The sequence below is a fragment of the Felis catus genome, chromosome B3 (genome assembly GCF_018350175.1).
Source record: "Felis catus isolate Fca126 chromosome B3, F.catus_Fca126_mat1.0, whole genome shotgun sequence".
Lineage (NCBI taxonomy): Eukaryota > Metazoa > Chordata > Mammalia > Carnivora > Felidae > Felis > Felis catus.
In genome coordinates this window covers 3937743-3964874 of record NC_058373.1, presented here as the reverse complement: position 1 = coordinate 3964874, position 27132 = coordinate 3937743, and the positions used below count along the sequence as shown (strand labels likewise).

The 27132-nt window shown below is 42.8% G+C and overlaps 1 protein-coding gene and 1 long non-coding RNA gene across 2 annotated transcripts in view; one reads left to right on the top strand and one right to left on the bottom strand.

Moving 5' to 3' along the window:
• The window catches only part of BTBD1 (BTB domain containing 1), a 41806-nt gene extending 14928 nt beyond the window's left edge, over nucleotides 1–26878 (bottom strand). Inside the window, 4 exon segments of the mRNA XM_023254854.2 lie at nucleotides 3163–3360; nucleotides 10113–10218; nucleotides 15220–15376; nucleotides 26362–26878. Of these exon segments, the coding sequence (XP_023110622.2) occupies nucleotides 3163–3360; nucleotides 10113–10218; nucleotides 15220–15376; nucleotides 26362–26774 (874 nt within the window). The 5' untranslated portion in view covers nucleotides 26775–26878.
• On the top strand, nucleotides 19972–25941 carry LOC123385788. The gene is made up of 3 exons (XR_006598798.1): nucleotides 19972–20499; nucleotides 23516–23641; nucleotides 25537–25941. It is a non-coding gene; the product is annotated as an uncharacterized LOC123385788 (long non-coding RNA).
• Nucleotides 26879–27132: the final 254 nt, after the last annotated feature.

Genomic DNA, 27132 nt, shown 5'->3' with positions numbered 1-27132 from the left:
TTAAAAAATGAAATATCTAGGGGCGCCTGGGTGGCTCAGTCGGTTAAACGTCCAACTTCAGCTCAGGTCACGGTCTCACAGTCTATGAGTTTGAGCTCCGCATCAGGCTCTGTGCTGACAGCTCAGAGCCTGGAGCCTGCTTCGGATTCTGCATCTCCCTCTCTCTCTGCCCCTCCCCTGCTCATGCTCTGTCTCTCTCTGTAAAAACAAAAAAACAAACAAACAAAAAAGAAATATCTAGGGGCGCCTGGGTGGCTCAGTTGGTTAAATGTCCGACTTCAGCTCAGGTCATGATGTCACGGCTTGTGGGTTCGAGCCCCGCATCGGGCTCTGTGCTGACAGCTCGGAGCCTGGAGCCTGCTTTGAATTCTGTGTCTCCCTCTCTCTCTGACCCTCCCCAACTCGTGCTCTGTCTCTCTCTCTCAAAAACATTAAAAAAAAATAATTAAAAAAAAAAAAAAGTATCTAGGTTAGAATAAACCTCCCAAAAAGTATACAAGACCTCTACCAGAAAACTCAAAATATTACTAAAAGAGATTTTAAAAGACTTAGATAAATGCTGATGGATTGAAAGACTCAATATTACAAAAATGTCATTTATCCCCACACCAATCTAAGTTCCAATCAAAATATGATAATTTGCGGGGTGGGGGGTACAGGGAAGAGGTAGAAATTGACAAGGTGATTAAAAAATTTACTTATATGTGGGGCACCTGGGTAGCTCAGTCTGTTAAGCATCCGATTCTTGGTTTCAGCTCAGGTCATGATCTCATGGTTTGTGGGTTTGAGCCCCGCGTCAGGCAGGCTCTGTGCTGCCTGTGTGGAGCCTGCCTGGGATTCTCTTTCCTTCTCTCTCAAAAAATAAAAAAACTTTAAAAAATACATTAATATGAAAATGCAAAAGACCAAAAATAGCCAAGATAATCTTGAAGAAGAACAAAGCTGGGGAGTTTTCACTATCAGATTTCAAGATCTGGTGTAAAACTATAGAACTAAAACTATGCAGGATTGGTACAAGAATAAACAAATGTAACAGTGGAACAAAATACAGACACTCCAGAAACAGATTCATTCACACAGTCACCTGATTTACAACAAAGTTGGCCCTGCAATGTATGCGAGGCAAAGATAGTTTTTTAATATATGGCTTGATAGGGGAAAAAATGAACTTTAACCTTAACTTTTTTTTTAATTTTATTTTTTATTTCTTAAAATTTACATCCAAATTAGTTAGCATATAGTGAAATAATGATTTCAGTAGATTCCTTAGTGCCCCTTCCCCATTTAGCCCATCCCCCCTTCCACACCCCCTTCAGTAACCTTCAGTTTGTTCTCCATATTTATGAGTCTCTTCTGTTTTGTCCCCCTCCCTGTTTTTATATATATTATTTTTGTTTCCCTTCCCTTATATGTTCATCTATTTTGTCTCTTAAAGTCCTCATATGAGTGCAGTCATATGATATTTGTCTTTTTCTGACTAATTTCACTTAGCATAATACCCTCCAGTTCCATCCACGTAGGTGCAAATGGCAAGATTTGGCATGCAACGGAAATGTTTACATATGTCTCCTAAGTGACATGTACAAGAATGTTCTTAATGGCCACCAAAGAGAAACAACCCAAATGTTCAACAACAGTAAAATGCATAAATAAATCATGGCACATTCCTATGGCAGATTATACAACAGTGAAAACACTACCTCAAGGATGAATCTAACAGACATAACATTAAGAGAAAAAAGCCAGGGGTGCCTGGGTGGCTCAGTCGGTTAAGCATCCAACTCTTGATTTCGGCTCAATTCATGATCTCACAGTGGGTGAGCTGGAGCTCCACATCAGTCAGCATAGAGCCTGCTTGGAATTCTCTCTCCCTCCCTCTCTCTGCCCCTCCCCCACTCACTTACACACTCTCTCTTAAAGATAAACTTTAAAAAAAGAAAAAGCCATATACAAAAGAGCACATACTGTATGTATGATTTCCTTTATATTAAGTTTAAAATACAGAAGACATGAACAGACATTTCTCTAAAGAAGACACAGAGATGGCCAAGAGACATATGAAGAGGCTCAACATCACTCATCATCAGGGAGATGCAAATCAAAACTACGAGATATCACCAGAATGGCTAAAATCAACAACACAAGAAATAACAGGTGTTGGCAAAAATGTGGAGAAAAAGGAATCCTCTTGCACTGTTGATGGGAATGCAAACTAGGGCGGCCACTATGGAAAACAGTATGGAGGATCCTCAAAAAGTTAAAAATAGAACTACCCTACGATACAGCAATCACACTACTAGGTATTTACCCAAAGAATACAAAGACCCTAATTCAAAGGGATTCATGCACCCCTATGTGTATAGCAGCATTACCTACAATAGCCAAGATATGGAAACAGCCCAAGTGTCCATCAATTGATGAATGGATGAGGAAGATGTGGTGCATATGTATGTACACACACACACACACACACACACACACACAATGGAATATTACTCAGTCATAAAAATGAATGCAATCTTACCATTTGCAATAACATGGGTGGAGCTAAAGAGTATAATGCTAAGTAAAGTTCGTCAGTCAGAGAAAGATAAATATATCGTTTCACTCATATGTGGAATTTAGGAAACAGATGATCATAAGGGTGAGAAGAGAGAGGCAAACCAAGAAACTACAGAGAACACACTGATGGTTACCAGGGGGAAAGGGGTGGGAGGATGGGGTAAACAGCTGAAGGAGAGTTGGAGGCCCAGGCCGTCAGTTATGGGATGAACAAATCATGGGAATAAAAAGTAACAGCACAGGGAATATAGTCCATGACACCGTAGTAGTCTTAGGTGGTGACGGGCGGCTACACTTGCGGTGAGCATACAGCCCCGTAGAACAGAATCACCACCTGTACCCCAGAGACTAACGTAACACTTGTGCACACTACAGCCCCCACCCAAAAAAGAAGAACCTAGTGCACATATCAAAATAAATAACTAACTTACAATGTTATCTTGAAGGGCCACCAGAAGTAAAGGAAATTACACACACCTCCATGTGTCATGTGACTAGAGCTCAGTAAGTACCAGCTTCTTTCCCTCTTTTGCACAGGGAGGCTGGCTGACTGCCTGTTGGCATAGTTTCACACAGATTTTGGTCAAGTTATAGCCCTACCTGCTGCAAACTCTTCAATGGTCATCAGTGGAAACCGGATCAAGGACAGTGCTTTCCCTAGAACTTTCTGTTTGTTTCCAAAAGTCACAGGCAATTGTTGTCTTTGACATTCCGCTTCTGCCCATCGTACAACGGCTCCAAAAAGTCGACTCTCTCTAATACTAAGTGTGTCTCTTTCCAGAACGGCACAGAGTGTGTCTACAGGGAAAATACAAGAATAAATCAAATTAGGAATATTTTGATCTTTAACAAAACACCAACAAACAGACTTACATTAAGTTTTCAAATCTCAATTAAAAAAGGAGATTAGATACTTAAAACTACAGCCCCTATACTTAAAAATATTAAAGAATGAAAACAATTAAACAGCAAAGTTTTCTTTAAAACAGTGCTATAAAGTGTGGTGCTTGGGTGGCTCATTTGGTTAAGCTTCCGACTCTTGATATCGGCTCAGGTCATGACCTCACGGTTCATGAGATCAAGTCCCATGTCGGGCTCGGCACTGACAGCACAGAGCCTGCTTGGGATTCTCTCTTTTTCACTCCCTCTGCCTCTCCCCTGCTCACGTACTTGTCTTTCTCTCTCTCTCTCAAAATAAACATTAAAAAACAAAACAAAACAGAGTTTAGGGGACGTCTGGGTGGCTCAGTCAGGTAAGCATCCGACCTCAGCTCAGGTCATGATCTCACAGTTCGTGAGTTCAAGCCCCACGTTGTGCTCTATGTTGACAGCTCAGAGCCTGGAGCCTGCTTCAGATTCTGTGTCTCCCTCTCTCTTTGGCCCTCCCTCGCTCACGTGCTCTTGCTTCCTCTCAAAAATAAACGTTAAAAATTTTATTAAAAAAAAAAGAGTTTAAATAATTGCTATGAAGTTAATATTCAACTTTTTCTTTACCATACGTGGAAGCTTAGGTACAGTATCTCCTTGTATATTTGTGCCATTTATTAAGCAAACTCAAATACCCAGAGTAAGATTAATTGTAAGTCTGAGAAAAGGGCTTCAAATTAGTGACATACATAAATCTATAAAGACTACAGATAACCATTCATTCGTTCCCCAAATATTCCTTATTAAGCACGCACTGTGTGTCAGGCACTGTTCTAGACGCTAAGGATACATCACTGAATAAAAAGTTAAAAATAAATCCCTTGCCTTTATGGAGCTTACATTCTAGTGGGGGTTAACATTAAACATAAATAGATTTAACAAGTTAGATGCTAAGTGTAGGACAGACCGTAGGGTGAGAGGAATCCCAAGTGCAGTTTAAAACAGGATGGCTTTGGGGCACTTGGATGGCTCAGTCGGTTGAGCATCCAACTTCAGCTCAGGTCATGATCTCACGGCTCATGAGTTCGAGCCCCACGTCGGGATCTGTGCTGACAGCTCAGAGCCTGGAGCCTGCTTCTACTTCTGTGTCTCCCTCTCTCTCTGCCCCAACCCACTTGCATTCTGTCTCTGTCCCTCTCAAAAATAAACATTTAAAAAAAAATTGTTTTTAAATAAATAAATAAATAAATAAATAAATAAATAAATAAATAAATAAATAAATAAATAAAACAGGACAGCTTGGGCAGCTCGTCTGAGCCAAGACTTGACGGGGGGTATGGGGGAGTCAGCCAGAGGCCTAGCCAGAAGTGTTCGGGATGTCCAGTGTGACGGCTCTCCCATCAAAGTGTGCCTGGCATGTGTGAGGACCAAGCCAGGAGGCCAGTGTGGGTAGACTGCAGTGGGCAAGAGGGAAAAGTGGTAGGCGAGGAGGCCAGAAATGGAGGGAAATGGGGTACAATCTTATAGTACCCTGTCAATCATCTGGCTTTTACTCTGAGTACAAAGGAGAACGAACCCCTGGAGGATTCTGAGCTGTGACATTTTATGTTCTAGAAGGATCACGCTGGCAGCCATGTTGAGAGGAGACTCTAGTGGAGGTCAGAGTGGAAATGAGATCAGTTAGAAGGCTCCTGCTCTGATCCACATCAGAGGTGATGACGGCCTGGACCAGGAGGAAGTGGTGAGAAACCACCAGATTCAGGATATACTCTGAAGGAGGACTCAGTGTGATGTCCTAACAGACTGAATACTGGGGGTGATAGGAGTCAAGGGTAATTCCCGGGTTTATGGTCTAAGCAACGGACAGACAACAGTGGCATCAACTGAGATGGGAAAGCCTACAGAGGGGGGATGGTGAGTTGGCCTTGGGGGATGGTGAGAGGGGGATCTGGAGTTTCGTTTGGGACATGTGAAGTGTGAAATCCCTATCTGACGTCCAAGCATAAATGTCCTGCCCAGAACTCAGGCCCTCACTCAGAACCTTTCTCCTTTAATCAGAGGCAAAACTCGAATCCGCTCAGCTTTTCTATAGTAGACCAAAAGCAGGAAGTCCAGAGACAGGCCATAGAGGCCAACAGACCAGAACAAAACGACAGGCTGCACCCAAACAGAGACAGAGGAGGAGGGAATGTGTGACAAGTAGAGGGAAGTGCTTGAAAAGCATCACAGTCCAAAGAGTCTTTCTGAAGAGGAAGACTGAAAACCCAAGACAAACAAAAAACACATCAGAGGCCTGAGGGCTTCGCTAATACAATCACTGATACTCATAATAACAACACTTAATAATCACAGGATTCAAATAAAAATGAGGATGCCGTACTTACATACATTCACTATGCTTAAATTACCCAGTAATACACATCTAAGAAAAATTTATTAAAAAAAAAATCGATTCCGTAATGGTCTACACATTCATACTACATCCAAACATTTGGTCAGTATTGAACCACAGCTATCATTCGAGCAGGTGTCAGCACAGGGGCTCAACATTATGTTAAAAATGAGTAGGTTATACATAATTTTTTTTTTTAAATCAAGTTTTTCCTTCTCTGGTAGCTGAGCAGATGAATACAGAGTACGGTTCCATAAAGCTTTTCCACAGGTAAATGAATGTAAACCAATATACCTCAATATTCTGTAGGATTAGGAATATACACTGACCAAAATTAATCATTCGGTGGGAAAACAGACAACTTTGGATCCACATATCTCTACTTTGTATGCTAATAAACTTCAGTAAAGATAAACAAAGAACCTTAACATATCAGCAGGGGAAAAAACACATTATACTGGCCTTGGCATAATGTAAATTTGCTTTTTTCTATCAATGTGACACAGTACCTTCTTCCTTTAGCAAAAAGCTCTAAGAGAGAAACAGCATCTCTCTGGAGGAAGCACATCCCTCCAGAACGTATATTCAAATCCCAGAGGAGAAAAAGCTTCTCTAGAATCTAAAACTATAAAAAGAGCTCCTGGGGTGTTCTGGGTGGCTCAGTCAGTTGAGCATCTGACTCTTGATTTCAGTTCAGGTCATGATCTCATGGTTTGTGAGCTCAAGCCCTGCATCAGGCTCTGTGCTAACAATGTGGAACCTGCTTGGGATTCTCTCTCCCTCTCTCTCACCCTACTGTGAGCTCTCTCTTTAAATAAGCAAATAAACACACATTAAAAAAAAAAAAAAAAAAAAAAAAAAAAAAAGCTCCTGAAGCATGGCCCAACCTTCTTTCTCTCAGCTCCTAGACTTCTCTTTCATCCCAATTTTTAACAAGTACACTTGAAGCAAACTGGACTATGGTGTGGAAACACACAGGTCTTCTATTGGCAGATATGTTATAGTAAGAAATTACAGCTGAGAGCCCAGTAAAGATCATAAAAACAGCTAAGATTATGTTTTGTACACGTAATGCAAGACTAGATTTTAATATAAGCAATGGTGAATCAAATCAAATCAACAAATATTTCGAGTATTTACACTGCACAAGGCACCTACTTCAAGACCCCCAGGCTCCAATGGCACGCCTAACATAGGAGCTATTTACAAAACAACTTCCAGGACAAGTCGCTCAGATGCAAGCAATGCTATTTCAAACATAAACTGAATTACAAATGGAGTGACAACCCCCTAGGGGAAGAAAATTAGGATTAAGCAATGTGTCCCAGCAATGTGAGCAGTGCCTGGGGCTCTCAAACATCCAGTCAGTGGATATTATGTATAGTGGGGAGGACCCAATCTAGCCCCTGCCCTTCAGGATAATTAATGCAAGATGATTGTACATCCTTCCCGAGGTACAGTGCAATAGACAGACAAACTCACAATGGGATGTGGTTATAACAGAATACACTAAATGTCATGGAGGAGGGCAGGGTGTCAATTCTTAAGAAAGAAGTCACTGCAGAAGTATAATTTTAGCCAAGACATTAAAAATGAGTGAGAAGTAGGGGCACCTGGGTGGCTCAATTGGTTAAGTGTCCGGCTCTTGATTTTAGCTCAGGTCATAATCTCACAGTTAGTGAGTTCGAGCCCCATTCGGCTCTACACTGACAACGCGGAGCCTGCTTAGGATTCTCTCTCTTCCTGTCTCTCGGTCCCTCCCCTGCTCATGCTCTGTCTCTCTCTCTCTCAAAATAAATAAACATGAAAAAAAAAAAAAAAAAAAGGATGAGTGAGAACTAGCCAAGGTGGGAAGGAAAGGAAACATTCTAGACACAGTCCAGTTGGTCAACAAATACTAACTGAACAGGTACTATGTTCTACTGTCTTTAGTGTTACAAATACAGTGGTAACCCAACAAAGTCCCTGCCTTCAAAGAGTTTACAATCAGGGTGCCTGGCTGGTTCAGTTGGTAAAGCACGTGATTCTTGATCTCGGGGTTTTAAATTCAAGCCCCATGCTAGGTGTAGAGATTACTGAGAAATAAAATCTTAAAAGAAAAAAAAAGCTTACAATCTAGCTGGGGAAGGTAGATAACCATCATAAACATACACAAATACACAGACACATACAAAAATACCTACTTAAGAATTTCAGATAGTGAAACCTACTGTGAGTAAAATAAATCAGAGTAACAGAGAAGGATTGTTCAGGGGAACATGGTATCTACTTTGACTAAGGTCTGGGACAGCCTCTCTCAGGTCTCATCTAACTTGGTATCAGAATGATTAAAAGGAGGAAGCCACATACAGATTCAAGGCAAAAGGATTCCAATTCGTGGGAATAGTAAACACAAAGGCTTAAAATAGAAATAACCCTGGCTAGTGTTTATGAAACACAGTGAATAATGAGGAGAGTGAGAGAAGACAAGGTCAGGTACAGACAGAGACAGGCAGTGAGTACTGGCTGTTTACAAAACATCTGTTTTCTCTTCTTCTTGAGATGTGACTTGTATCTCCTAGCTTCCTCTAAATTTAAGTGGGATAATGTTACTGAATCCTAGACAATGAAGTAAGAGCCAAAATGAGGGTGCCATACTGAGGCCAAAGCTTTTAAAATGTGGGTGTTTTCCCTGCCCATACTTTTTCCTGTCTACTGGCAAGACAGATAATAACATAATAATACACAACAGATAATTAATATATATTTTATGTTCATCATGATGAAGAGAATATTTAAAGCCATAGGCCTAGATTAGCTGTCTCCTCTCCTGCAATAACAACATTCAGACTCCCCAGCCTCATCAGATGGGATGTGGTTATAACAGGATACACCAAATGTATTTAATGTACAACCTGGTTTACCCTGCCTCGATCTCACACACACTTCCTCATGGGGCTCCACCTGCTTCGAATGTCGCCCTCTCTTCACTCCCCAAATACTACCCATTCTTTAGGGCCCATGGCAGAATCTCCTGTCAAGACTTTCATAACACTACTCAATTTGAGGTAATCCCTCCATATTTTGGATTTGAAGAGTAATTACTTTCTATATGTGTAGCTTAGAAAAGGTAAAAATCACATTTTACTGTATGTTATCCAGATTTTTCTATTAAATCTTAATTTTTACATGCTTGTTCCTTGATTCTCCAATTAGATCATAGTTTCCTTAAGAAAAATCACATCTTACTCCTCTTCGTATTTTTTTAAAATAATTTTTAAAAATGCTTGTTGGTTGGGGCTCTTGGGTGGCTTAGTCGGTTAAGTGTCCAATTTCAGCTCAGGTCATGATCTTACAGTTGGTTGAGTTCAAGCCCCGCAATAGGCTCTGTGCTGACAGCTCAGAGCCTGGAGCCTGTTTCGGATTCTGTTGTCTCCCTCTCTCTCTGCCCTCCCCCACTTGTACTCTGTCTCTCTCCCTCTCAAAAATAAATAAACATTTAAAACAACGTTCGTTTACTGATTGATTGACTGACTGATTGGGCGGGGAGCTGGGGGGGGTGCAGAGAGAGGGAAAGAGAGGATCCCAAGCAGGCTCCACCGACAGTGTGGAGCCCAATGTGGGGCTTGAACCACAAACCGTGAGAGCATGACCTGAGCTGAAATCAAGAGTCAGATGCTCAACTGACTGAGCCACCCAGGCGCCCCTCTTCTTTGTTTTTCTGAAATGATCCTACTATAATGCTGTGCACATGGTGCATTCGGTGAATATTTATTTATTTATTTTTGAATGTTTATTTTTGTTGAGGGGGGAAGGGTCAGAGAGAGAGGGGGACAGAGGATCAGAAGTGGGCTCTGCACCAACAACACACAGTCCCACTCAACCACTGAGCCAGCCACACAGGCACCCCAGTGAATATTTATTTGATTTGACATTTTGTAAAAGGTGATAACGTAGAATTTATCACCAAAATAAAGAAAGTAAAAATTTTTAAATGTAGACTTATTTAATTTGGAAAAACCACTATTTTAAAAACAGCCCGTTCACCAGAAAGGGTGACTGTTAAGGTGTTACTGTATTTAAACCGTATGATCTGGGGGCACCTGGGGGGCTCGGTCGGTTGAACATATGCCTTCAGCTCAGGTCATGATCTCACGGTTTGCAAGTTCGAGCCCCACATCGGGCTGTCTGCTTCAGATCCTCTGTCCCCAGCTCTCTCTCCTCTCCCCTGCTAGCTCTCTCTCTCTCTCAAAAATAAACATTACAAAAGTAAATTAAATAAACGGCACAGTTGGAATCCTGGAGGACTCACCTATATCGATATCAGTAAAGCCCTCTGCACTTATCGCATCCATCGTGCTTTTGTCTATCGTGTCCAGGCAGAGACTAGCCAGCTGAGGTTCATCAAATAATCGGGCCTAAACATACAGAGAGACAGTTATTTTATTCTCATAGTTATCTTACTTTTAGACAGTACATATTCAGTTAATGCTGTAGTTACAATTGGTAATTATGTAAAAACACCAACTTAAAATACCATATGGTATATGTTCTTAAAAGTTCTTAAAAGTTTCCCTTCCACAATCAGAAATGAAAAGCTAAGAGCACAAATGCTCTGCTTAGATAACAATTGGTAATTATGTAAAAACACCAACTTAAAATACCATATGGTATATGTTCTTAAAAGTTCTTAAAAGTTTCCCTTCCACAATCAGAAATGAAAAGCTAAGAGCACAAATGCTCTGCTTAGATAACAAATACACACTGATGACCTGTTATTTTCCTTTCCATCTGCTCATATACACACACTGCCTGGTTTCTTATACATTACTTATTTTGATCCTTAACAAACGCTCTAGGTTAGATAAGGCAGACATGATTATCCCATTTTCCAGATGTGGAAACAGGCTTAGAAAGGTGTGCTGACTTGCCTAATATGATCTGGCTAGTCATGCTGCAGAGTCATTATTAAATCCGAGTTATAGGATATTGTCACTAAGTTATATCAATTGTCAAGCATACAGTACAAACAGATCAGATTTATTTTCTTCCATTTTCTGTCTTGATGTGGGGAGAGAATTAAGTACAGGAATTTCAGAGCACGAAAGCTCTGGGAACCTAAGCAAACAGCAGGCCAACAACTGAAAAGCAAATAATAGACACACGACAATCTTATACGACAGTGAGGATGATCTACAACTACATACAACAATATGAGTGAAACCCACAAACACAATGACAAACAAAAGAAGCCATAGTATAAACTGAGCAAAAAAATATAAACTGTATGATTCCAATAAAGCTAATCTCGGCTTTAAGAATTCAGAAGCCAAGCTTATAATACGTGATTAATCAGGATGCGTATTATAATTAAAAAAAAAAAAAACAACAACCCAAGTTTAAAAGCCAGGCATCGGGGAAGGGGTGGGAGGATCCAAACTCAAATGAGACTTAAAAAACTGTAACACTGAAAACAGATGTGATGATAGGTGTGCCAGGGACCAAGCTTTCATTCTGGCCTAGTATCAGGTCCATTTACATTTAACAGTATGGACAAACACGAGACGCACACAGGTACTCATGCTGGCAATAATGCAATTAATTAACCATTATTTGGCATGGCTGATGACTCTTATTTGTAAAGTAAAATTCATTTTCAAAGGACTCAATAACTCAGGTGCTACTGACCTATTACGTTAACAAACATCCCTAAAGAGTTATCTTGTGTTTTATGGGGGAGAAAAGACAGCAATAAACACACTGGAATGAATTTAAAATAGATACACACATTACAGATGATATGTAACTGTACTTACATGTATAAAATATGCATATATTTTTAAGTCAGTAGAACATTTCTTAAAATTATGCAATACTCAAACATGTCTGAAAATCTCTTCTTGAGGCCCTTGGGTGGCTCAGTCAGTTAAGCATCTGATTCTTGATTTTGGCACCGGTCGTCATCTCGTAGTTCATGGGTTCGAGCCCCGTGTTGGGCTCCGCACTGACAGTGCAGAGCCTGCTTGGGATTCTCTCTCTCTTTCTCTGTCCCTCCCCCACTCTCTCTCTCTCTTTCCCAAAATAAACAAATACACTTAAAAAAAATTGTTTTTAATGTTCTTCTTAAGATTATATATTGGGCTTATATTAATTTGCTTAGTCAAAATTTTCCAAAAAAATAATATAAAATCTGTATTTAGTAGAATAAAATTAACTCTATTCCTTGTTATTTTCCCTTAAAATGTTTTTAATTTAGAAATAATTTCAAATTTGCAGAAAAGATGCAAGTAAAAAGAATACCCATATACCCTTTACCCAGATTTACCTATTTAAATGTTATTTATCTAATATTTCACCTCTTTATCATTTGTGCTCTCTATACACACACAGGCGTGCACACACACACACACGTTATATATATATATATACACATATATGTATGCATATATATGTATATATAAGTGGGAAAATAATGTATAAGAAAACAGACAATGTATAGTGAGTGTGTGTGTATTTGAGGTGAACTATTCAAGAATAAATTACAGCACCACAGCCCTTACCCTTAAATACTTGAATATTTCTTATATAACCATAGTAATTAACTTTGATAAATAACCATACAATATTTTTATCTCATCTACTGTATTTCAGTTTTGCCAACTGACCCAATTTTTTATAACACTTTTCCTCCTAGAATAGGATCCGGTCTAGGATCACAGTCTAATGAATTTTTAAAATATGAAAAACACATTTTTATCAAATGAAATTCTAGACATTTTAACTGGCAGATATTTTAACTGGCCAACTCAACTATATTTCCAGTGTTCATGCAAAAATTGATCTTTCACTCTAAGAAAAACAATTTTTATAAAAATTATTTTATTCAGGGGGCGCCTGGGTGGCGCAGTCGGTTAAGCGTCCGACTTCAGCCAGGTCACGATCTCGCGGTCTGTGAGTTCGAGCCCCGTGTCGGGCTCTGGGCTGATGGCTCAGAGCCTGGAGCCTGTTTCCAATTCTGTGTCTCCCTCTCTCTCTGCCCCTCCCCCGTTCATGCTCTCTCTCTGTCCCAAAAATAAATAAACGTTGAAAAAAAAAATTTTTTTTTTAAATTAAAAAAAAAAAATTATTTTATTCAGAACAGCAATATTTCAGTGACTCTTCAGTTACACAGGCAGTATCAAGTTTCCTAGGGAATCTATTGTTGCTCCTTAGAGTAAAATACATCCTTCTCAAAATTTAGTTTGAGTCTGGCATCATCTCTGAAAAAAATATCACTTCCTAACAAGCGTCTCTTCCCGGTCTCACTCATGCTGGTACAGCACACTGGCCTCCTGTTTCAGCATGAAGCTGGCAAAGGTCCTCTCAAGTAATTGACATGCTCAGTGCAAATGACTCACTTGGCAGGAAGAAGAACTTCACATGACAATTCGTGGGCTAATTCACATGACCCCACCAGTGAAAAATGTGCAGTAAAATTGGGTTCTCAGACCAACCACACGCTGAAAAGCTCCTTTTCTTTCTCGTAGTGACAGCTGTTAACCCTTACTACTCAAAGTGTGGTCCAGAAGCACTGGCATCATCTGAAAGCTCATGAGAAATGCAGACTCTTAGGTCTCACCCTGGACCTGCGGAACTAGAAACTGTATTTTAATTGTCAGAGTTTAATTCATTGGTTTCTGAATTTTTCCATAAGCTTTTAAAATAAAAGTAATTAAGTGATCCCCTCCACATACCTTAAAACCCTTGGACGATAAAGAATCTTAGGAATATCAACTTCCATAATAGATTTTCATCACAAACTCAAAAGAGGGGGAAATGCAAGGATATGCTGCTTAACAGTTCTATGACCTTGGTCAAATTGACTCATATTTCTGCCTCTGTCTCCTTACCTGTTAAGTGGGGACAGTAAGAAAACCTAGAACACCTACCCCTCCCAAAGTTACTGTAGAAGATTAAATGAACTAATGCAGACAAAGTCCTGACACACAATCACCACTCAAGACATTCTGCTATCATCCTAACTATCAGTATCACCACACCTTAAGAACGACTGGTTGAAGGTTGGGATCTTAGGTTTAGCACCTGCTGTCTAACGTGAAGTAAGATATTTACCCCTTTACACTTCCATTGCTTCAGCTTTAAAATGGGGACAACAGTAAATAGCACCACAGAGCTGCAGTGCGGGCTAACTGTGATAACACACGCAAAGCGACTAGCTTAGTGTCTGGCGCACCATGTCCAGAATGGAGTTCGGCGATTGTGTCCACGAGGTGACATCGGTGTGCTCTTTCTTCCCTAACCTCAAATATTTGTTGACAGATGACTGAACAAACAACAGCAACAAAAGGTGCCATCAGACAATTTCCATATGACAGAACAGACGCAGAGCCGGGCAACCCGAGCTCTGGGCCCCGGCCCCAGCCAGCCTGCTGGGAGCCTTTGGGCAGGTAGTCCATTGGCCCAGGTTTGAGTTTTCCAGTTGGAAAATGAAAGAGGTGAGCTAGGGGACATCTGTGACCGGTTCCAGTACTAACAGTCAACAGGATTATATATTATCAGCTTACAATTGCTTTCTCCTCATTTTAACTTGCTTACCTCTGTAAAGACCCTATCTCCAAATAAGATCACATTCTGAGGTTCTGGGAACTGGGATTTCAACACATAAATTTTGGAGAAACAATTCAACCCTTAGCACATGGTATAGGCTGGCTTGGAACTTTTTAAACAATTCATACAAGGGTATTATAACTTGGTCTAAAAAGAAAAACAAGTGATTTATTTATATCTGAAGTAAAGCTCAGATTACAGGCGTTTAACAAATGCTAAATAGTATGATATAGACTGGCTAATAGTTCCACAGATGTGTTCAGTTTGTAAAAATTCATCAGACTGAGTGCTTAAGATAATGTGTACTTTTCTGCATGTATACTATATTTAGTGGAAACTTTTAAATATCAGAGAAAGAACATTTCACATAAACCTGAAATTCTAATTCCTCCAAGCTTTCAGATTAAGTACAAAGACAGTAAACCTTGGAACTTATCTGGACTTAAAAAGTCCAGATCCAACAAAAATCTTTATTCCAGATCCAACAAAAATTGAGACAAAAGATGTCCAGGAAACCCTATGCTATCACATGCTCAATTGCAGCAGGAACAAACTGGATCCCAATTCCAATTCCAATCCTAAACATCCGTGTGACTTTGAGTCACAGTAGCCTGCTTACATAAAGCCTCAGTTTCTTACATGATACTGTATTGACTCTAATTTGTTTTTCTAAAATCATATGAATCTGATATACTTCCCTGAATGGTACCATAAAAATAATTACATATACTTTAAGTTAATCTAGAATTCTCCAGGAAATACTTAATACTCACGTAGTTATAAGGATACGGACCTTAGCTACGTTTACTTACCTGAGTAAGTAACATAAAGGCATTATCTGCCCTAAGATGTTTGGTGAGAAATTCCACACAGTGTGCTTCCAAGGCTGGGACTGCATATTTCTTAGCAGTATAAAGAGTGGTCATAACCGTCTCTGGGCCAATTTGAACTTCATCTGAATACAGAAATCTGGAAAGCAAATGGGAAATTACAGACATGGCCATTAGTATTTTAGAGAAGCAATCCACCAGCGTGAAACCTCTGAGGAATATTTTCAAAGATAATGAGCACACTGAAAAACCACCTGAAATTTACACCCAACTTTGCAGGGCTACAGGGCCTTTGCATGTACATCATCTCATTTTATTCTTACTCAGTCCTCAGTAAGGCAGTGTCTCCATTTTACAGACAAAACTGAAGTGAAGATCACAAGACAGACTCCTCCCTCTTAAGCCAAATTTTCAGAGGTCTTTTAGCAGCTCAGGACAGGAATCGTTCACTTATCTTTCCGTCATCAAAGGACGTTCATTTAAACAAATCTACGGATAGCTGAGGTTCATACCTCTAGGGGTCAAACATTCATGTATTTGCTGATAATGGTGTCTTGTTATTCTGGGCATCTTTTAACCTTTTATTATTATTTCCAAATTAGCAAAATGCCCACAGACGATCACTGGGGCTTTGGAGGAATAAACAATTTAATAATATCTTAAATGACCCCTGTTACGTGCTTTTGGGTATTTAGGTCCAATGTGCTCTCAAAACACTATCAGTCCAATACTGCCTCCTCCCAGTTTGCTGCTGCTAACTACCAGATCGCTAGATAGATCAGCTTCATAGAACTGCGAATAAAGCATACGATTCTCAGTGAAGGCCTGCGCAGTTCTTGTTGAACTATCCGGGAGCTTCAACATATCAACTCTAGGCCCCTGTTGTGGCTCCTCAGAGACCCTGCACGGATTGTTCAGTTCCCAACCACATGCAGGAAAGTCGAGGGGAGAAGTATGGCATTAAGAACAACTGCATTTGAGAGATACTAAAGACGTTACAATGCTTATTACACGTATATTCCTGGGCCCCAAGTCCTAAAACAGGAAAACCTATTAACATCTTTCAGAACCTTCTATGCCCCGGGAGGCCGCAAAGAAGGGAGGCTCTATTTCACGTCCCTACCCTCCGGCTTTCCAGTTCCTCTCCTTTCATTCCCGTGTCCGTAGTCACCACCCAAGGTGAACCGCTAGCCCCTCACCTCCCCGCAGCCTCTCGCCACAACCAAACACCGGCGCTCCCCTCATAGCATCACCGAGCTTACAACTATCCCAGGTGGAGGCTGCTCGTGCTCATCCTCCTCCATAGCTCAACCTTGACAGTGAAGGCTGCTGTGTTTCAGCATTACACCATTTCAAAATACCGTATTCTTTTTTTCTGGGGCACCTGGGGGGCTCAGTCGGTTAAGTGTCTGACTCTTGATTTCGGCTCAGGTTGTGATCTCACAGCTCCACGAGTTCGAGCCCCATTGGACTCCGCACTGACAGCACGGAGCCTGCTTGGGATTCTGTTTCTCCCTCTCTCTCCCTGCCCCTCCCCTCCTCTTTCTCTCCCCAAAGTAAATAAACTTAAAAATATATATATTTTTTTTCCAAAAACCTCCTTTTAGAGACTCAAGTCAACATTCTGTATTACCCTTATACTATTTAGCTTAAAGTTACGTGCCACACTTTGTGAAGAGCACAAGGAATTAAAAACCAAGTAAGGCACAATCACTTACAGTCGGGGGAAAGGGATGAACAAAAGGAAGAGAGAAAATGAACATTTGTTGAGTGCCTGCCATGGGACAGGTGCCAGTTCATGTAATCCTCCCACAAGGAAGGCAGGTGTTGTTACCTGCATTTAGAAGACGAGGAAACACAGAAGCTGTCTAACATCAACACCCCCCTTCTGCACTGTCTGCCTCCAGTGCTAGACTGTCATGCCCACCAGGTGAGCGCCGTTTTATCTGTGTGGCCTCAGGAAGAGATGGCTTGGGTCTGGGCCTGTGCCACCACCTGCCAGCCACGTGACTTTAAACAAACTACCATCAGTGGTGCTCCCTTCTGAAAAGAGAGGAGAGTGACAGTCTCCCCTTCATAAGGTGCGCATGAGGATTAGCAGAAATTATAATACGTGAAGTGTTTTAAATAGTGCCTGACAAATACTTAGCCTCAGCAAACGTTAGCTATTTATTTTTACGTTGCTTCATTATGTCCGCTGTTTTCCTCTGTTTTAGAAGATCTCCTTGCTGTTGTCTCCCGGCCCTTCTGTTTTTCTTCCCAGCAATCACATGCTCACATTTCTAAGAATTCTTGCTTCCTAGTTGTCCTTTTTCACCTCCACAGCATCATGTCTGTTTTATGGATGCAAAAATGTTAAGTCTCCAAGATGCTATTAACCAATGTTTTCAAGGTTCCTTTCCATTTCCTGAATGATCTACTTCCTCCAGGATCATCTGTTTCGGTCTTTGTCGTTCATGTTCTCATTTTCCTCACATGTCAAATGCCCAGTGGTTGTCTCCAGTTTGGAATTCTAGTAGCAGGCTTTCTCTGCGTCTGTAGATGGGCCTGTTTTCCAGCTAAAACCATCCCCCAAATGAACGGGCCAGCTGAGAGCTCTGTACGTGGGGCTTGCCGACCGGCACCTTGCATGGGAGTGGGCAAGGAGCTGGGGCAGGGGCCGCCTCACGCCATCACTCTAGGGTCCCTGAGCTGTCCCAGGCAGTTTGCTCCGTTCATTTAAAGAGGAGCCTGTCCCGAGGTCGTCATCGGCAGTTAGTCTGCAAGAGCTGGCCAAGGATGTAGTCTGTAAGCCAGTTTTAAATTGGACTCCCATGTTATAGCTCACCTTCTCATTTCCCCCCATCCTCACTACCCACCCGGGCCTCGAGGGCCTCGAACTGCGCGGGGCTGAGCCAGGGAAGGCAGCGCCCACCCCCGCAGCCCCCAGGCTCTGGACTCTGGGCTCCAGTCATCTGCTTGCTTTCATTACCAGCACACTTTCAACTGCTCTGTCCCTTTTCCACACTGTTGGCTTCCAATCCGTTTCCCTTCCTCTCTTTCCATGAAGGGATTTATTCTCTTTTGTATTTTCTTACAGTCACTTGAACTGGGAGAGAGATAGAAGGCTGACTGCAAGCTCAGTTCCCCTCTTGAATTAGAAACCTATGACGTTTTAATTTTAAGGGCAAGGTAGGAAGAATCTTTACGTCTATCTGCTTTAATTTTTTTTTTTCAGGCAAAAATTACTAGAGTTACAAAATAAAGAACTGAAATGTGGGGCCTTTATTACCATTTGCCTCTGTATGTGAGTAGATTCAAACTTCAGGACACAAGTACATGGCTCTGTAAGCATCTACAAGTGGGGGCTTTGACATCTGCAAAAGCCCCCTAGAGAAATTTCTACTTGAGGGACGATCTAAAAGATGACCAGAGGGTGGGAAGAACACGCCAGGAACGAGAGAGAATTGAGGTTTTAGACTATTCTATTTGAGACACACACACACCCCGTTCAATTTGCTTTTATTAAGTTACAATTTGGTATTACACCTTCGGCTTACATCAAGGAATATTTTAAAGAAACATCTATATCCAAAAACGCGGATTAAGGACACTGTTCATTTCAGTAAAGCCTTCTTTATGAGGAAACCTCGCCAGGAATTTTTTCACTCGTCTGATTATCAGACAGAGCTGTGCATCCCTAAGCAGGTGGTTTGTTTTCAACCTGACAAATACTATGTATGAATTATAACTGACCAGCTAGGTTTCTTGTTTTGCATTAGCTGCTAAAACAATTATAAGGTGAAATCTGTAGTTTCCCGATAGCATGCATTTTTGTGTTAGCTTCATCTTGGCTTTATTTATCTTTGTGTTTTTTGGTAAGACGTTCTAAATTCTTTCTGTTGTATGTAAACAACAAGAAAAGGAACTCTATGCTTCTTGTATTTTCCCCCAACATCTTTCCTACAATACCAGGCACAGTGTAGGCACACGGCTAACCCTTAATATTTACCTATTACCTGACTAGACAATTCCGTACAAGCTTCTATGTAACACAACAAAGGAATCATTTTCATTTCTAATGAGAAAATAGGCTATTTAAAAATCCAGGAACTATCTTGGTTCATATTTTACTTACATGTTTTCTTACATTCTATTTAATTATTAAAATTGCTAGAATATGAAAATAAGCCAAGCCTTACAAAATATAATTACAAATTAATATTACCACAATTCTTTTTATTTTAAAATGAACATTTCAGCCCTGATTTACTACCTTTAAGGACAAAGCCCTCCCAAAGACTAAAGGTTTTCCCAAAAGAGAAAACTCAGTATTTAATCAAAAGTTTTTAAAAGCAACGGGGAAAATATGATTTTAAATTAGAAAAATTGTAAGATTTTTATTATTTGATAATAAATAAGAAAAATTATAAGATCGCGTATACGAAACTTTGTATCACCACTGACTCATTCATTTTACTCAAAAACATTTACTGAGGGACTATAATACCAAGCACTGGGATAGGTCTGAGAAATACAAACCTGGATAAGACAGCCCTGCCCGCAGAAAGCTTACGGTTTGGTAATGAAATGATTAAAGAGTAGCGTCACAATTACAACAGAATTATTTATCAGGCACAGTGTGATAACTAATCTCTAAAGATAGCCCTAATCAATCATGCCTTCTATTATCCATGGCCTTATATAGATCTGTCCCATAATAAACCTGGGCTGGCCCTGTGTGATTCCCTTTAACCAACAGAATGTGGCAGAAGGGACACCGTCCCCGTCTGCGGCCTCCCCTCGGAGGATGTCTGGCGGCTTCTGCTTCTGTATTCTCAGAAGACTGGAGCTGCTATCCAAGAAGTCGAGATCCCCGGCTGGAAAGATCAGCTGGAGAAGCCACGCAGGGAGGAGAAAGGCTCAGTCACCCCAGACTCTGCCTCACACCTCCAGGGGACTCCAGCTCCACTGCCATAGGACTATGACTGCAGGGGGACCCAAAGGAGACGTCACAGAACCACACAGCTGACCTCAGTCAACCTGCACAACTGTGAAAGATAATAAAACTAGACTTAAGCCGCTAAATGCTGGAGTGTTTTGCTCTACAGCAATAGATACTAAACTTGCTATGAGAGACATTAGATGAGGCAGTGCTCAATTCTGCCTTCGGGTGGGATTATGTTTTACAGAAGAGGTAAAGCCTATGTGAAGTCCATCTAAAGGGCAGTGATTGTGAAGACCTTCTAGCAGACAGACTGAGAAGTACAAAGGCCTCAGAAGGTAGGCATTAAAGGGGCGCCTGGGAGGCTCAGTCGGCTGAGTGTCCGACTCTCGATCTTGGCTCCATCATGATCTCACGGTTCATGAGATCGAGCCCTGCGCTGAACTCTGAGATGACAGTGTGGAGCCTGCTTGGGATTCTCTTTCTCTCTTTCTCTCCCTCTCTCTGTCTCTCTCTCTCCTTCCCTCCCTCCCTCTCTCTCTCTCTCTCCCCCTTGTACTTCCCCCTCCCACCCCAAAATAAATGAATAAACATTAAAAAAAGAAAAAAAAAAGAGGGGCGCCTGGGTGGCTGAGTTGGTTGGGCGTCCAACTTCGGCTTAGGTCATGATCTCACTGCTTGTGGGTTCGAGCCCCGCATCGGGCTCTGTGCTGACGGCTCGGAGCCTGGAGCCTGCTTCAGATTCTGTGTCTCTCTCTCTCTCTTCCCTTCCCCCACTCACTCTCTCTCTCTGTGTCAAAAATAAACATAAAAAAAAAAAGAAGGCAGGCATTAAAATAAGAAATGAGAGGCAATTAGAGTCGGGGCACTGAGTAGTGGAAAGAGGAAAGGGAAGATACAGAGACCAAGTCACAAAGGTCTTGTGTGTCCCCTAAGGTGCTGACACTTCATCCTGCAGGCAAAAAGTCAAAGACTCAGGGGAATTACATGAGACTATATGGACATTACAGAGATAACCCTGTTAACAATGTAGAAAGTGAAGACAGCTTAGACTAAAGGCATGGTCTGGTTGAAGCAATGCAGGAAAAAAAAATTAGGAAGAGGAAGTGGAACCCTCAGGAATGGTCCAAAAAGGATGAGAAACAGGTGGGGCAGACTGGAACCAAACCACAGCTTGGAGCCAAGCCCACTGAAGTCACTTCCCAACTGACCCACAGAGTGAGAATATTCATGGGCAGGAATGTTTTTCAAGTCCCCCAACACCCTAGGGTGCGTTATAGCATTACTGTGGCAAAAGCTGACTGATAAAAGAGTGTACTAATAGGAGTGTCTGCTCTGGGAGCCTGGCTGGCTCTGTCGGCAGAGCACATGACTCTCGATCTCGGGGCTGTCAGTTCAAGACCCACTTTGGGTGCAGAGATTACTTAAAAATAAAATCTAAAAAAAATAAAGAGTACCCGCTCAAAGACTGTGGGAATTTAAGTGCACACAAGGTACTCAGCAACAGTAAGTGGCACGGTAAACACTCACTAAATGTCACACTATTCTTATTTCCATGTTCACCTGCATGGGTACTAGACATTCATTTGTGAATGTGCGGCTGGAAGTGGGATTCTAAAACCGAGTGGAAGTCTGGCCACATAGCTGGGGGAGTATATTAACGCCAGGAGTTAACAGAAAGGACGAGGGCAGCTGAAGACAGAATCCGGTCACCACTCCGTTTCTGTTCTTTCTGCCACACAACTCCTTGAGAGAGCTGTTGAGAGCAGCCATCTCCAGTTCCTCACCTCCTATTTTCTCCCCAACCTATTCTAATCCAGCTGCTAAAACCACTCTTGCCACGGTTATCAACGGCCTCCATTTTGTCAAAACCAATAATCGATTCAATATCCTCATTTCACCCACATCTCAGCAGCATTTAACATGGCTGACCACTCTCTCTTTATCGAAAGGCTTTCTGCAACTTGAGTTTCAAGATAGCCCGCTCCTTGCTTTCCAGTCTAACTCCACTGGCAGCGGTCCCTTGGCCTCATTTTACTCTCCCCCCTGCTACGTCTCTCTAGGTTGGAGGCTCCCCGGGCTCATCTTCATACCTGTCTTCACAACCCGCACTCCCTCCCTACGTAACCTCATTTGGTTTCATGGTTTAAAGACCAGTCATTCACTCTTAGCTTTCAGATTTATGTTCACCAAGAAGCTCTTCCCCAAACTCCGGGTTCGTATTTCTGGCTATACTCTTGCCCTCCTTGGATGTCTTAGAAATCTTCCTGGTTCTACCTTCAAAATACAGTTGACCCTTGAGCAACACAGGAATCAGGGGCGTGGCCTCCACTCCCCATTCCCCTCCCTCCCTGTAGTCAAAAACCTCCATATAACTTTTGACTACCCCCAAAACTTTACTAATAGCCTGTTGACCTGAAAACTTACTGATAACATATAAACAATTAACACATACTTAGTATATGCATTATATACTATATTCTTACAATTGAGGAAGCTAGAGAAAAGAAAATATTATCAAGGAAACTGTAAGAGAAGAGAAAATACATTTATAGTACCGTACTTTACTTGTTTAAAAAAAAAAAATCTGGGCGCCTGGGTGGCTCAGTCTGTTAAGTGTCTGACTTCGGCTCAGGTCATGATCTCACGGTTGGTGGGTTCAAGCCCCGCATAGGGGTCTGTGCTGAACGCTTACTCAGAGCCTGAAGCCTGCTTTGGATTCTGTCTCCTTCTCTCTCTGCCCCTCCTCCACTTGTGCTCTGTTTCACTCTCTCAAAAATAAATAAACGTAAAAAAAAAAAAAAAAAATCTGTGTACAAGTGGGCCCACGTAGTTTAAACTCATATTGTTCAAAAGTCAATCATGTATCTGCAGCCTGACCACTTCTCCCACCTATCCCCACCACCCTGGTATAACCCTCCACCATACGTCTTGCCTGGACTACTGCAAAAGCCTCTTAGTTTAACTCTCTGCTGCCCATTTTACTCCCTCTGCAGTCTAATCCCCGAACAACTGCCAGAATGAGTTTTTAAAAACGTAAATCAGATCACATCACTTCCTACTGAAAACTCTCCAAAGGCTTCCCTCCTAGCACATACCCACGTCCTTCCCTGGCTATACAGCCCTGCACGACCTTGTCCAGCCTATCCTCCTGACCTCATCTTCCACCACTTTCCCCCTTATTCACTCCGTTCAAACAGCACCGGTTGACCTTTGCAGTTCCCGCAACAGGAAAAATCTAGGGCCTTGAACACGCTCTGCCTTGCTTAGAATGCTCCTTCCCTCACGGCTTGATCATTTTTCCTCAGCACACTTATCAGTACTTGACATTACATCTTTGTTTCTCCTTACTAGATTATGAAGTACTTGAGGGCAGCGGCTTTTTCTTCTTCATTGCTGCACCCAACATCTAAAACACCAACTGGTGCAGGGAGGCACACAGCATTTCTCAAATGAACAACTGAAGAACATCACTTAAAGGTCAGGCAGATCAAAACAAGTAGTTTCTTATAATGTTAACTGATTCAATTTGTAAACATAATAAAAATAGGCCAAGCTAACCTGTTGTCCCCACTCAGCAAGTACTATGGGACACCTGTTTGTCACACAATAACAAGCAAGGACGGCATCTATGTTTCACAGGTGGCCAATACCTTCCAGTCCAGATATCATTTCACAATAGAACAAGACTGGAATCGGGGCACCTGGGTGGCTCAGTCGGCTAAGCGTCTGACTTCAGCTCAAGTCATGATCTCACGGTTCGTGGGTTCCAGCCCCATGTCGGGCTCCCGTGCTGACAGCTCGGAGCCTGGAACCTGCTTCAGATTCTATGTCTCCCTCTCTCTCTGACCCTCCCCAGCTCATGCTCTGTCTCTCTCTCTCTCAAAAATGAATAAACATTGAAAAAAAAAAAAAAAAGAACAAGACTGGAATCTGAAGGACAAATACCATAACCACACTGAAAAGAGGAAAATTTCAAAGACTTTACAGTTAATTCACTTATTTTCTGTTGATAGGAAAGGACTGACTAACGGCTTCAATAAAAATACGAGTTAAGCATTTTTCCCTCTACATTCTTATTTACCGATCTCTATTTTTTTTAAAGGAAAAAACTCCTTGGCAATATTTTTAGAGCAGGGGCTCTCAGATTTAGCTGGTATTAGTATGTCGGAGAGTATTAAAAGGGCTCTCAAGGTCCCACCTCCAAACATTACAATATTTTAGAGAGGGAGGAAGGGATCTCGAATTTCACAAGTACTCAAAGAGATAATGAGGTAGACCAACAAATCACTCTAAGATACTTATAAACGAGCTACAACAATCCTCTCATCAGTTCAAACCAAAATCCAAAATGACCCGGATCCTAGGTTTTTAGCTAATTTTTCTCTCTCTCTTCGTAACTGTAATTTAACTAAATCGCAGAAAACATGGGGAACAAAGGAAAAAAGAAGAAAAAAAAGCATTATCATTTTACTGGTCCAATACAACTTTGGTTAGCATTTTGTTATGCTTCCTTCCATCCATGTCACTAGGTATATGTTTCTTCTATTACTTTTCAGTTTTATTCACCGTGCGCAGCGTTCAGGGCTATTTATTACACACGTTTCTCGTGTTCATATAACCTAGTCTTCATCAGTACCATGCTCAGTGGCATTAATTCCATCTAATGCACCCAACGTTGTTTATCTAACCATTTCCTCCAGCTGACTACTTCCATACTACTATAAATAATCCAGCTGTAAATATTTTTGTACACATTTTTCAGTACTTCAATACTTCGGAGGGGGGGAGGGAATCTGTAGTGCCAAAGTGTTTTACCATCTTCGTCACAGAGGGCTTCTCCAATATATATATATTTTATTTATTTTTGAGAGAGGGGGAGACTCAGAATCTGAAGCAGGTTCCAGCCTCTGAGCTCCCAGCATGGAGCCCTAGGCAGGGCTCGAACTCACAAACGTGAGAACATGACCTGAGCTGAAGTCAGACGCTTAACAGATCGGGCCACCCAGGCGCCCCTAATATTATCTTTAAAATACTAGGAATTTAGTATTCGCTTCGCGTTTGATTTTCACTTCTTTAATTACTGAGGTTAAACATTCTTTGTCAATTAGTTATCTTTTTGTTTCCCAATATATGAAATTTATTGTCAAATTGGTTTCCTTACAGCACCCAGTGAGTTGTTATCTTTTCTTTACCTAAGTTATCTATCCTGCCCTTTACCATTTGTTTATGGGATCTTGCTATTTCTTTTCTACTCGTTTTAACTTTGTACTCAGTTTCCTACTGATCTTCCCGGTTGAGCTGTGAGCCTTTCGTGGGCTATTTATCCGTTCACTGACCTCTTTTTTTTTTTTTTTTTTTTTTTTTTGCCTCAGTACCACCCAAGGCTCTGCTCCTTTCCGAAGAACCCACTGTGGTCAGGCAGCTAAAACCATCTCCATATAATAAAACACACATGGTCTTCCCTAGGAGTTTGCTGTTACCTCCGCCAGTCACTGGACTTTTCTGGGCCCCGGTCCCATTTGTAAAAGTGTGGAAAACAACACCTCCTTCACTGGACTTCTGCGAATAAAGGCTATTAACGTCAAACGATAACGTTATCCAATATTAACGTTATCCAATATTAATATCCAAAATTAACCAGAAGTCGATGTATTATCGACTGAAATAAGCAAAAAAGGAAACTCTTAACACCCGCGGCTGGATTTGGTTTTTAAGCAAATGTGACGTTGTCTGCAGAAACACCGAGCCAGGTAAAGCCACACCTACTTGTTTCGGTATTCCCTTTCCTGGGTCCCGACAACTAATACACAAACGAAAAAGGAGTCAGAATTTAAAACAAACCAACCAACGGAGGGGGAAAAAAAAGCCGTCGGTCCTCCAAGTCTTCTCACCTCTTCCCCTCTCCCCCAACAACAACAAAAACCCCTAAAACTTTGCAAACGGGCCATCAAGACAACCTGGTCCACACCCGTTCCACGCCCGTTCTCTAGTCCCGAAGGTCGGGTGACAATGCCGGACTGGAAGGGAAAAGCGCTCGCTGAGCGGACGCAGACTGAGACCGTGACCCCGACGACCGGCGGTCGGCCGTGCGGCCGGCAGAGGGGGACGGGGACCCGCCGCGCGTCCCTGACCGGGGAGGAAACTGAGGCCGCGGGGGAGGCTCGCGCGCAGGGGCAGGCCGGGCGCCCGCCGCTCACCTCAGCAGCGCCAGGAAGGCGGCGGGCTCCACGTCGGGCAGCTCGATCTCGGCCGACGTGGTGGCCATGCCGCCGTTGAACATGGCGTCGAAGACGGCGCTGCCGGCCGCCAGCACGAAGCGGTGCGCGGGGATGCGCTGCGGGCCCCCGGCGGCCGCGCCGCCGCGGCCCTTGCCCAGCACGAAGCGCACATCGCTCAGCAGCTCCGAGTTGAAGAGGAAGGCGAAGCGCTCCTTCAGCGACGCCTTAGTCGCCTGCCAGTTGTACAGTGGCTCCCGCTGCAGGGGGAGCAGGGGCCCCAGAGAGGACGGCGGCGGCGGCGGCGGCGGAGGAGGCGGAGGCCCCGCGGCGCCCGGCTCCGCCTCGGCTCCAGAGACCTGCTCGCCCGCAGCGGCCGGCCCGAGAGAGGCCATCCTCCAGCGGCTCGGCTCCTCGGGCTAGGCAGAGAGCTCCCGCCGCCCAGCCGCCATCGCCGAGGCCGCCCCCGGAGGCCGGCGCCGCCTCGGTGCCTTCCGGGAAAGGCGCTTCCGGCGTCCGGGCGCCTCCCCGGCCCCGCCCCCGCCCTCGCCCCGCTCCGCCCCCGCCCTCGCCCCGCTCCGCCCCCGCCCTCGCCCCGCTCCGCCCCGCCCGCAGCGGCCCGGAGCGCGTGCCCGCCACGCGGGGATGCGGGGGCGCGCACGGCCGCCCGAGCGGGGCCGCGCGGATCCGCGTACTGCGCTGGTGGATGGTCACCCTGCTCACCTTGTGCGAGGCCCGCGCTTGCAAGCCCAG